This window comes from Physeter macrocephalus, chromosome 19, assembly GCF_002837175.3.
Source record: "Physeter macrocephalus isolate SW-GA chromosome 19, ASM283717v5, whole genome shotgun sequence".
NCBI lineage: Eukaryota > Metazoa > Chordata > Mammalia > Artiodactyla > Physeteridae > Physeter > Physeter macrocephalus.
The window spans coordinates 72,429,939-72,442,265 of NC_041232.1; the positions used below are offsets into that span (position 1 = coordinate 72,429,939).

At 47.6% G+C, this 12,327-nt stretch overlaps 1 protein-coding gene across 3 annotated transcripts in view; it reads left to right on the forward strand.

Annotated features, from left to right (window-relative positions):
• The first annotated feature begins 1,858 nt into the window (after positions 1-1,858).
• Positions 1,859-12,327, forward strand: part of GRP (gastrin releasing peptide) — a 13,107-nt gene continuing 2,638 nt past the window's right edge. For 2 of the 3 annotated variants that reach the window (XM_007129686.1, XM_007129687.1), the window contains exons 1-2: positions 1,859-1,997; positions 8,160-8,405. In XM_007129686.1, the coding sequence (XP_007129748.1) occupies positions 1,859-1,997; positions 8,160-8,405 (385 nt within the window). The remainder of the gene's footprint in view (positions 1,998-8,159; positions 8,406-12,327) is intronic. The other variant, XM_007129688.1, reaches the window with a different exon arrangement.

Sequence of the window (12,327 nt, forward strand, 5' to 3'; positions counted from 1 at the left end):
ACAACAGTGAGAGGCCTGCGTACCACAAAAAAAAAAAAAAAAAAAAAGATTCTACAATATCTTGATTAGACTAAGGGGGAAGGACATTTTTCTATAACTTAGTCTGGAGAGATAAAGGTTTTCCAAAGGCCCAAGGTTGCAAAAGCCATTTAGACCGAAGCATTTCTTAGGTTAGTTGTTCATTCATCAAATCGCTGTTGAACCCCACTGTGATCCAAGCTCTTTGCAGACACACCGGGGAACAAGACCAAGTCCCTGTGTTCCTGCAAGCTCGCGGCCAGGTGGGAAGTGGTAAGCCTACGGATGATCACCTGACTGTGGATCATTTGCTTACTAATGAGCAGAGCCTGGGAACCCAGAAGGATGGAGTCCAAGCCAATTGTAAGCTTTCTTTTCCCCCTTGATTTTCACTCGGGGTATTCCCTCAGGATAGTATTACTCTATTGCTTGGCTAATAACAGTGATCTTGAAATTAGCATTTAACCTCCTAGCCAGACACATGCGTGGGAATACTCTTCCAAGCCCAAGAATACTCAGTCATGCAATACGCACAAATCCTCTAAGAACGGCACAGATGTATTGAATCACCAGATATCCCGAAAGAGGTATGATTTCAACCTAATTGGTATCAACGCCCAGTATTGACAGGAACACCAGCAGGAACCAACCAGCGAGACAATTCAGCACTCGGTGAGGAGTAGGCACGCAGGAACACACCAACACACCCCCGGCTCTGACAGCCGAATCGTGGGCAACTGCATCCTACCAGCTTCTATTCACTGTTGCATTGCTATGGTGCCCACTGCCCTTGTAGCCATGGCATTGAGAACGTCCGGGAGTTGGGCGGGTGGCCATTCCTCACGTCTGAGAACAGACGGAGCAGGGGAGGGCTGGGCAGCTCTAGAGACGTGTGTAAGTGGCAGTTTAGGGGCAGTTTGAGCTTTCTGGTAGAGGCGGCCTGGGGAAATCGCCGCCAAAGCTTCATCTATCATGTGGATGCCGTATGCTGGTGCAAGGAACCAGGAGTATAGTAAAACTATTGTTAGTATTGTAACTCCGATCACGTTACGTGTCTTTCCTGCTCCAGCCTCCATCGCACCCTACAAGTGGGCAGGGACGCCTCCGAAACCCCAGGTGGGGTGAGGGTCTTACTGGCGGCGGTGAAGCGGCGGCGCTCTGTGGGAGGGAGGCCGAGGTCGGGAGGTCCCCGGGCGGGGGCCGCGAGGAGGGAGGTGGTCCGCAAAGGGGGAAAGTCTGAGAATCAGAGGTCCTTTGCAATCCGGGCTCCGGTTCCCTCCAGCAAAGCCCAGCCCCCAAACATCCCTCCTTGGCGCACGTCCCTCTCTACCTCCCCCGCCCCAGCTGCGGCCCTCGCCCCTGGGGTCAGGCCGCGGGGTCGCTGCCCCTCCTCGCAGGATCCGAAGGCGGCTAAGGCGGGAGGCGCCCCGGTGAGGCTGCGGAGGGAGGCGTTCCCTGAACCGTGCGGGAGCGAAGGCGTCGAGGACAGGAAGAGCTAACGCAGGCTGGGGAAGGCGGACGGGACTACGAGGGAGAGAGAGAGGGGACAACGTACGCTCAGCCTTTTCATCGCTCGGCGGGAAGATGGATGATTTTCGGAGGCCGTCGTCCCGGCGCTCCGGCTCGCTCTAGGGAGACGTCAGAGCGCTGGGGTCGCGGTGGAGGAGCCCCCCTGCCGCCCCGCCCGGGCTTGCATATAAAGTGGGGCCGCCGTGGAGGCTGCGGCAGTGGCGGCGGCGGCGCTCCTCTGAGCTCCCGCTCCTCGCGTCTCTCCTCTGCCGCGAAGGCGCGCTCTCCGCCCAGCCTCGCCGCGGCGCCCCGAGGGCTTCCCGCCGGGACCATGCGCGCCCGCGACTTCCCGCTCGTGCTGCTGGCTCTGGCCCTCTGCCAGGCGCCCCGGGGGCCGGCCGCCCCGGTGTCGGCGAGCGGAGGGACCCTGCTGGCCAAGCTGTACCCGCGCGGCAACCACTGGGCGGTGGGTGAGTGTCCGGCGCGCTCAGCCAGCCGAGGGGGCCAGGCCCCCCGTCTCTCAGCTTTTCTGCGGCTCTGCGTTGGGGGCTCGGTTTGCTCCGACCTTTCCACTCGGACGCCAGCCCCGTTCTCCCAAAACTCCAGCCTGCCCTTCAGTATCCCGGGAAGCCGTCGGTCCCGCGGCTGGTCCCTCGGTCCTTTCCCGCTCTCTTCCCTCCCCCCCCCCGACACCCGACCCCACGCAGCTCTCCAAAATCCCAGCCGTACGCGGAGATCACCCTCCCTCCGCATCCATCTCCCAGCACCTCCTTTTATCCGTCTAATCACAACCCTGTCTGGCACGGTTCTCCCCCTGAACAATCTTGGGGAGCTGGGTCCCCGAGCGCGTCTCGGAGCCCTGGTCCAGCCTGGCGGCTGCGCCTTTACCCCCGGCAAAGCCACAGGTGCGGGACACGGGGCGCAGCGCCCACCCTGGGTTTCAAATCCGTTGGGCAAGCAGCGCCTGAATCCCACCTCTACTGGGGGCTCGCCGGAATTTCCTCAGTCCTTCTTTGCCTTGCAGCGATTTTCTTTTCCCTGCCCTTTTGCCCAACCCTCCCTCCTTCCATCCGGCAGGCTCGGTGCTCCGGGGATCACACCTGGTCTCCACGCTGATCCCGGGTCTCTGTCCCCTAAGTCCTCGCTTTTCTCCGCCTCTCTTGACCCGAGACCTCACCCTCTCCCCTAGCTCCTTCCCTCTTTCCCCTGCCTACAAGTCCTGCTTTCCAGGCACGGGCTTGGAGGTTCGCTCGTCCCGGCCCCCGGAACCGCAGCGGCTTGGGCCGGGTCGCGGGCCGCGGAGCGCGCACCCGCTGCTTCCCCGCAGCTGGGAGGCAGGTAGCGGCCCCGCTGCTTCTCGCTGCTCCAGCGTCAGCCCGGGGCTCTCGGCCGCGCCCAGCAGAGCCTCTGGCAAATGATGCCAAGCGTTCGACTTCCTCAGACAGCTCCCCACGCAGCCATCTACAACAGCCCTAGCATTTCCCGGGAAGCTGGTGGGTCCCTAGAGAGATTTAAGGCGGGTGTGTGTGTGTGTGTGGCGCACCCGCTGCTTCCCCGCAGCTGGGAGGCAGGTAGCGGCCCCGCTGCTTCTCGCTGCTCCAGCGTCAGCCCGGGGCTCTCGGCCGCGCCCAGCAGAGCCTCTGGCAAATGATGCCAAGCGTTCGACTTCCTCAGACAGCTCCCCACGCAGCCATCTACAACAGCCCTAGCATTTCCCGGGAAGCTGGTGGGTCCCTAGAGAGATTTAAGGCGGGGTGTGTGTGTGTGTGTGTGTGTGTGTGTGTGTGTGTGTGTGTGTGTGTGTGTGTGTGTGTGTGTTTCACGATTTCCTTAGTCATCTACTTAGAAGAAGGGGTGTTTTGGAAAGATACTGGCTAATTCAACTCTCAGAGGATTTACAGACTCTCGGAGTGAAGACTAGGATGAATTTAGAAGATGGGGTGAAGCTAGAACTGTGCGTCCTCAGCTCCTGTGCGTTGTGTAGGTTTCCCTCAGAGAAATGCAGCGCTCTGGGTTGCAATAGAGTAGTTTTCATTATTACTGAAAGAATCATTTGCCAAGTCTTGGCAACCCCAGGGATGAATGTATTTGTCATCTTTGAGGGACACCCGGAACCCAGGAGCCTGTTGTAGAGAGGAAGGGTTGGGATGGGTGGAAACCCTTGCACTTCCAGAGAGAAGGATACTTAGAAGATGTTAAAGAAGCCAAACCTAGAATCGATACTTAAAAAGCGCTCCTGGGAGTCTAGATCAAGTGGTCATTGTCCAGTGCGGCCAGCAGCCAGTGGGGCTGGGAAGGTGGAATGAAACTTCCAGATTTCCAGCCTCTTTTTGCTCATCCATGCTTTTGTACTAAAAAGACTTATTGTTAAGGTAACCCTTGCAGGCTAAACGCAGGACAAGAGAGTTAGCTGGGAAGCTATAATCATGGTATTTCTGATGCAAGCCAACCCTGATTGCTGTGATTGCAGAGCACATCAGTCCCCAGGTCTTTCGGGTGTCGGCCACTTAATCACCCTTCATGGTGGTACTTGGGTATTCCCAGCCCCAAAGTGTACTGACCAGTGACACCCCCAAATTGTCTTATGCTCTTATTTGTTCTCGAACACACTCTTTTTCCTTTTTCTCCCTTGACTAACTGTGCAGAGTTGATGAAGAACAAGGGAAAGAGGGAGGTGACGTAGAAAATCGCATTTAGATTTCAAATGACGTTGCAGTTGTGCAAAAGTTTGCTTTGGGCGGCCATGCCCTCTGTTGGAATGTGAGCATTCACAAGCATGAATGCCATGTTATATTTTAAATTGAGCTTCCTGCTCTAAGTAAATGCCTGTCCTCCTCAATCACCGAAGACATGGAGGTTAGTTTTAATTAATGCAAACGAAAGCCACATATTTGCTGTCCGTGAAGAAGCTGTCAGCACAAATTTGCAGGTTTGTTAAGTGAATTGCTTCTTCCAGCTGACAGAAACGTGATGTGGCCATGGAAAAACAAGTTAACAGACTGAAAACGTAACCCATTCTCATCTGTCTCGATGTTCATGGAAATGTTTTGTGTGCGATGAAAATATAGGCCAACACTAACACTGGTAACTACCCCCTGTGCACCCGTGAAGTGTTTCTGGTCGTGGTTCTGACTCTGATGTGGAGTGTGCCGTGGAGGATTGAATGCTGAGCGCCAGCGTTCGGCTGCAGGTGGCTTTCCATGATTGTGCTACCCGAGCTACTGTGAAACACAGCTGAAGTATCACTCCAGAAAAACTAGCTCTTAATACTCAACACTTTCTGTCTTAATGGATATTTTCTGAAGTTAGGATAATCTTCAAGTATGGAGCTCAAGAAAATTCTTTTCTCTTGCAAACCTGCCATTTTAGTGGTATTTTTTTTGCCCAGCTGATGGCCAAAACTCAAGTGGGATGAAAGAACTACTCTGTCTGCTTCCATCCCAAAGTTTTTTTTTTTTTTTCGGTACGCGGGTCTCTCACTGCTGTGGCCTCTCCCGTTGCGGAGCACAGGCCCCGGACGCGCAGGCCCAGCGGCCATGGCTCACGGGCCCAGCCGCTCCGCGGCATGTGGGATCCTCCCGGACCGGGGCACGAACCCGTGTCCCCCGCACCGGCAGGCGGACTCTCAACCACTGCACCACCAGGGAAGCCCCTTTAGTGGTATTTTTAAGTGATTAAAAAGGACAGAAGCTTCCCTCCCACCCCTGGCAAGGTTTTTATTTTTTCAAGTGCCTATCTTTTTTTTTTCTAGTGCCTATCTTTTGATCTCCATTATTATTATATGGATACATAACAAATGATGATGGGAGAAGAGATGGAAGTGGGCATAGCGTCCACGTTGCCATGGAGACGATTAGTTGGTTGACGGTAGCTAGCTAAGAAGTGCATTAGGACCCAGGGAAAGTGTGCTTCCCTGGGAAGTTATAGATGGCTCACTTTCCTTAGAAAGAAGAAAAACATCTGTGGTCTAGGGGAGGGGGTCTGAACACCCATCCACCAAATATGCAAATACTGAAATTCAGTACAAGGTCCCAAAGATCTATGTTAAATCACCCACAGAATGGAGGCCCATTTTAGCCTTCCATTGTAGAAAAGTCACAGAATTCTTCAAGCATGACAAAAATGAAGTTATTTGTAAACACATCTCCATCATCCCTCTGCTTCATTGCCAATAACGCCTTTCTCATTTCCAGCATCCTAACCAGATGATAGGCGATGACCGAGGACAATCTGGGAGCATCAGATTCGAATCCCACTTTCCCATTATCATGATTCAATTTCCTCCATATTTATAAAGCCAAATGATTTGCTACTTCCTGGGAAGTTGTGGAACATAATCATTGTGATGGCTAAATGCAAAGTTATTTAGTAGATATCTGGGCACCAAGTTCCCCAAGCAGATAAGTGAGGAGCCAGTTTTTCAAGATTCCAATGCTTCATTTGGGACAGTGTTCTTAATAGAGTCTTAAAATTGTGTGCAGTGTCAGGTCCTAAGTGACTTGGCAAAGCTCACACTGTAATGCAGGAAAACCTCCTTTTCAGGCTCCCCAATACACACAGAATTAATTTTTCTGAGTCGCATAACTGAGTCATGACATAGTGATACGTGATCTCCATTCCTTTTGATAATATTAGAAAGCCTTTGGCAGACCTTATCCTTATTTCCAGACCCCAGAATGATTTCTAACTGCCTTATATCCTTAGGAAGTTCAAAGATACTTCAAAGCAGTATAACCTCGTAGAGTCTGGGCTGTGAGCTGATTTTAATCCCAGAATCTTTACTTGCATGTATGTGACTTTTGGCAGGCCTCGTTCTCATCACATTTATTACAGTGTGGATCAAATGAAATAATCTGTATTTAAACATCCTGTGAACTGTAAACACACATACAAGCAAGAAAGTTACCGCGAGGGCTTCTCTCATGGTGGTTAAAACTGTTCACAGCAGCTGGGAAGGGGCGTCCTTCCATTTGCAGTGACTGAGGTCTGCCACATACTATTTCCATGATGCTTGCCTTACATACTTCTAATGCCAGTCAATACTGGAGCCACAGAGAGCTCTTTCCTTGTGAGCTTTAAATCAAAAGCACCATAGTTTTATTAGTGTTAGAAATTTGAAAGTGCTATAAAACCCAATTACAGAGAAATGGAGAAAATCAACTGAAGAAGGTAAATAAGATAATGTGAGTATATTCAAGCAATGGGCTAAAATGTAAAGAATACAGACCTTAAATTCCATACCCTTCTGACCCTAAGGCTATCCCCATTTGCATACATGAATTTCCATGTTTTTAGTGGTTTGGCCTCCTGCACAGCAACTTTCATTTGTTTATATGGCAAACGCTCATCTCTGGAGCTAATGATAAACTTTGGTGACCATTTTAGACCTCCAAGAGAAAATTCTGCATTTATATGGATGAAACGTGTTGGTCAAAACTTGTCTTCAACCTGTGTTTCATTACAAACTGTAATTTCTAGGCGCAATTTCTAGGTTCAGTCTCAGCTAAAATTCTAAGAAAGTTTAAATGAAAAATTCCTTTGCTACATTTGTATTACAGATAAGAGGAAAGCAACACCTTTTAATTAATTAATTTATTTTTATTTTTTTAAAATTTCTTTATTTTTGGCTGCGTTGGGTCTTTGTTGCTGCGTGCGGGCTTTCTCTAGCTGCCGCGAGCGGGAGACTACCGTTCGTTGTGATGCGCGGGCTTCTCACTGCGGTGGCTTCTCTTGCTGCGGAGCACAGCGCTAGGCGCTCAGGCTTCAGTAGTTGTGGCATGTGGGCTCAGTAGTTGTGGCTTGCGGGCTCTAGAGCAGTTGTGGTGCACAGGCTTAGTTGCTCCATGGCATGTGAGATCTTCCTGGACCAGGGCTCAAACCCGTGTTCCCTGCATTGGCAGGCGGATTCTTAACCACTACTCTACCAGGGAAGTCCGAGCAACACCTTTTTAATCACACAAAGAAAAGCACAGAGACTTCTTTTCAGGAGCAATTCAAGATTGACTGGGGTAGATGTTCGAATGCCATCATTCAGCTGGGAATAGAATTCGGTGCACACAGAAATGGTGATAGAATTTTAGATATAGAAGGTTCTTTCGATGTCATCTGGTCCAACATGTTCATTTTATTGTTGATAAAATTGAAGGTTCGGGATGCTAAATGACTTGAGAGAGGTCACCTGGCTAGTTAGCAGAGGGGCCGGGACCAGACCCAGGGCTTCTGAGTTTCAGTTCTGAATTCTGTCCATTCATTAGGCGTTTTGAGCAGGGATCAAAATCTGTCAGTCGTTTATGAACTAACTCCTAATAATATCAATAAAATGTTATTTATCCCGCACTTAGGAGAAAGCAGCACAAACACAATTGGTGCCCTTTTTAATTTCTTGTTCATTCATTCCCCTGGGTTAAATTTGTGGCAATCTGTTTTTGTTGGGGTTTTTGTGAACCAGAGTATTTGCTTATTTTATTTCTTTATGAATGTGGCATTGATTTTTTTAAAATTGAAGTATAATTGACATACAAAATTATATAAGTTACAGGTGTACAACATAGCAATTCATAATTTTTAAAGGTTACACTCCATTTACAGTTATTATAAAATATTGGCTATATATTGTTTTTGTCTTTGAACAGGACACTTAATGGGAAAAAAGAGCACAGGAGAGTCCCCGTATGTTTATGAGGGAGGGAGCCTCAAGGAGCCGCTGAGGCAGTACATTCCGTGGGAGGAAGCTACAAGGAATTTGCTAAGCCTCCTAGAAGCAAAGGGGACCAGAAGCCATCAGCAGCCACCTCAACGGGAGCCCCTTGGCATTCGCCAGTCTACTTGGGATTCAGAGGACAGCAGCAACTTTAAAGACGCGGGATCAAGACTCAAAGGTATGATGAACATACTGCGGAAGTGGGAGTGGGGTGAGGAGGGTCGGGGAGGTAGGAGGTGTTTGGGGAGAGTTGGAAGGAGGGGAGGTTTGAGCAGGGAAGAATAAAACTGTTCAGACGTAAGACTTCACAGCAACTACATCGGGCTGACGTCAGTACACACTCAGAAAATCAGTGGCCAATCCTCATGCTAGCTTTTCTTTTCAACATCATAAATTATTCTTCCTCTTAACACATCAAACTCCAATTTAGGAGTTTTGTTAGCAATTGTGCACTGATAGGATTTTTTAGCCTACCAGACCCTTCCAAAATATTTTGATAGTGAGGCCATAGATTATTTGAGTTGATCCCGGTGGATCTATAGAAATGTTTCTTTTTGATGACCGCTAGTGGAAGGGCCTATTCACAGGTGCTTTTGGAAGAGAGCATTCTTGTTTGCTACTTTTGATGCAAAATAGTACTCCTTCATATTTGTTCCAAGATTACCTAGTTCGGGTCTCATCCTAATATTTCAAAACTTGGTGAAAATATCTCAGGTCAACAGATCTGTTCAGTATATGATTTTACAGAGGCTAGGGGAAAAGAATTATACCAAATTGGCATTGTTTAGATACAAAGACAGTAAATGAGATAAAAGAGAGAATAGAATTTATAGGAAGAAGGCAAGGCAACTGAAAGTGATGTGATTCTCATTAACTTTTAAGAAGTTTCCATGAAATTTATGATAAAAGGCAAAAATAATCATTACAATACTCCTAATAATAACAACGGCTAGTTTTAGTGAGTATTTTTTATAATCCAAGTACTGGGTGAAACACCTTACCTTCATCCATTTCCTCGGGTAATGCTCACAGCAGTCGTAGGAGAAAGATTCAGGAAGATTCTATGATTCTCTCCATTTTAGAGGTGAGGAAACTGAGACCAGTCGTGTAGCTTTTCAAGGGAAAAGCCCGTGCTGTCTGCCTTGGACAGTCCACTGCCACGCGAGGCATCTTCTGGGAATAGTCCTCTTTGATCTTAAATATGAAGGATGCAGGATGCAGTAGCAGCTTTCCCTCTCGATGTTTCTGGCAATAAATAATATTGTGTTTTACTCACAGACCTTGGGGAGTTCACGCCGTCCCTCTTTCATGGTGGTTAACTCTGATTGATGACCCCTTAACAGAGGCTCAGGGCTGGTGTGGCCAAGCCTCGGATGGTTTCTCCAGAGGGAGGCTTTATGTGTCACCACTCTTGGGTCTACTGTGGATTCTCTGTGCTAAATGCAGAGCAAAAAAGTTCCTTTGTTGCATTAAGCACCTAGAGAGAAAGTCTCTGGTAGCCTTTATTCAGAGAGAAAATCAGGATTAAATCAAGCAATACAGAAATAAGTATCAACTTTGTACAGAGCCCTGAATGACTGATTCTCTTGTCCACACCCTTGTCTGTGAATAGATCTGTGATTCTAAAGGCTCTCGGAATTTGTGATTGACTTCTTGGGCCCCGGCTGGCCTGGCCTATTCTTGGCCAAGTGCTTTGCTGGACTTCCTGTGGGTGGACGTCCAACAGCAGTGCCTTCTCCTTGGTCTGAAGAGTAATAATTATCACCACCACAAAACCCTCTAAAATAACTTGACAAACACTGAAATGGACTTACCCTCATAGCTCATTCATAAAATAGCCCCCGACGCCCTATCATGTTATTAATCTATAGTGCTTCATTGTGACCCAAACAATACCCACTTTGAATCGCTTTATTCCCCCAAACTTAGCTCTGCATAACTTTGGAATGTTTTGAAAGATGCAACTCCTTCCTCAAGGATCAAAAATTTTCTGCCATCTTCAGAAGGACGTTCTGTAAACTTCGAAGGCAATTGCAAAAGAATAGCTCCAGAAAGGTCTCCGAGCAGCAGTTCTATAGGATGGATTGGGTGGGCAGTCACAGAAAGGGACTGCTTTAAGGGGACAATATTTATCTGTATACCGTGTGAGCTGGAAAAGTCATCTTTTTCTAATCAGGCCTTGCTTTTCTATTATATCTCTTTATGCTTTGTTCCTCTTTTTACAAGCTCAGAAAGCCCATCTCATTTAATTCCACCTCAGGTTGAATAACTAGCTGTGGCACACACTGGTACCATTCTTTTGGATGTATTTCCCAGCAATATGAAAAACAATTTGAACACTTAGTCTTTGCAGAAACCAAAACAGTTTGTCACTTCTCTTGCTTTGGAAATTCCACCTCAATGAAAGTATGTTGATATGAAAACTGAAAACACCCTACAATTATCTTATTCACAAGGAGGAAGTACCAAGAGAATCATTCTGTTAGAAACCCTTATATCTCTCAGTGTTAGAAAGAAGTTTAATAATTTAGCTGAGCATTATCACAACTAGCGGCAGGGATTTTCAGAGGCCGAGGACTTTTCTTAGACTTAAAAACTATCCACATATACTCCCCTCTCCCATTTTAGTAATAAAACATCAAGTCCTGTGGCCAAATCTCCCAGAGCCGTAGTTAGAAGCTGAGCATCTTCCTACATTTTGATGACAAAGATATTTACTTGATTCAGAAAAGATTCATGTAAATGCGCACTGAATCTAGACTACTATGTCACGGCAAACAGGAAGTTTTTAGCAACAATTATGGCCAACAATTTTCAAGGTGAACCTAAACGGCAGGCGGACTCTCAACCACTGCGCCACCAGGGAAGCCCGAACCTAAACCTTTTAACTTTACCCTTCTCACAAAAATTAATGGAACTTTTACCCTATGGTTTCTAGAACATGAAACAGTGTTCGGCTCAGCTCCAGGCCCTAACCCATAATCCTGGATGCGGCTGTGGATTGTCCTGAGTTTCAATGAAGGTTGAGGTGAGCCTTTGGGTTCCTTTTGTAATTGGGACCCAGTTCATTGTTTTTTGAAGCCTAGGAATTTTTCTCTTATTTGGTGAGCGTGAGGAAAGGGAACTGGGGAATGCATGGTTGGGGGGTGTTACGCAAAGGAAGTAAATGTACAAATTTGCTCTCACTTGTAAGGGAGAGATCCCCCTGTCCCATCAGATCAGCACAGAGAAAAGAAAGGTTTTATTTATTAATATGTGAGATGCTCCAGTGGAAGCTCCAAATATAGGGAAAGCAACCTACGGTCAAGAGTAACTAAAAAGCTTCTGAGTACCCTGTTTCTATGAAGGCGGGGGCCAGCTGCACTCTGCTGGCTCCCACCTCAGAAACAGCGCCTCCCAGTCAGAATGGCCAGCAGCAAAAAGTCTACACACAATACATGCTGGAGAGGGTGTGGAGAAAAGGGAACCCTCCTGCACTGTCGGTGGGAATGTAAATTGAAACAGCCACTATGGAGAACAGTATGGAGGTTCCTTAAAAAACTAAACATAGAACTACCATATGATCCAGCAATGCCACTACTGGGCTTATACCCTGAGAAAACCATAATTCAAAACAAGTCTTGTACCACAGTGTTCATTGCAGCTCTATTTACAGTAGCCAGGACATGGAAGCAACCTAAGTGTCCATTGACAGATGAATGGATAAAGAAGATGTGGCGCATATATACAATGGAATAGTACTCAGCCATAAAAAGAAACGAAATTGAGTTATTTGTAGTGAGGTGGATGGACCTAGAGTCTGTCATATAGAGTGAAGTAAGTCAGAAAGAGAAAAACAAATACCGTATACCAACACATATATATGGAATCTAAAAAACCCAAACCAAAACAAAAAACGGTTCTGATGAACCTAGGGGCAGGACAGGGATAAAGACACAGACGTAGAGAATGGACTTGAGGACACAGGGAATGAGAAGTGTATGGGGAGTGAGAAGTGTAAGCTGGGACGAAGTGGGAGAGTGGCATGGACTTATATACACTACCAAATGTAAGATAGATAGCTAGTGGGAAGCAGCCACATAGCACAGGGAGATCAGCTC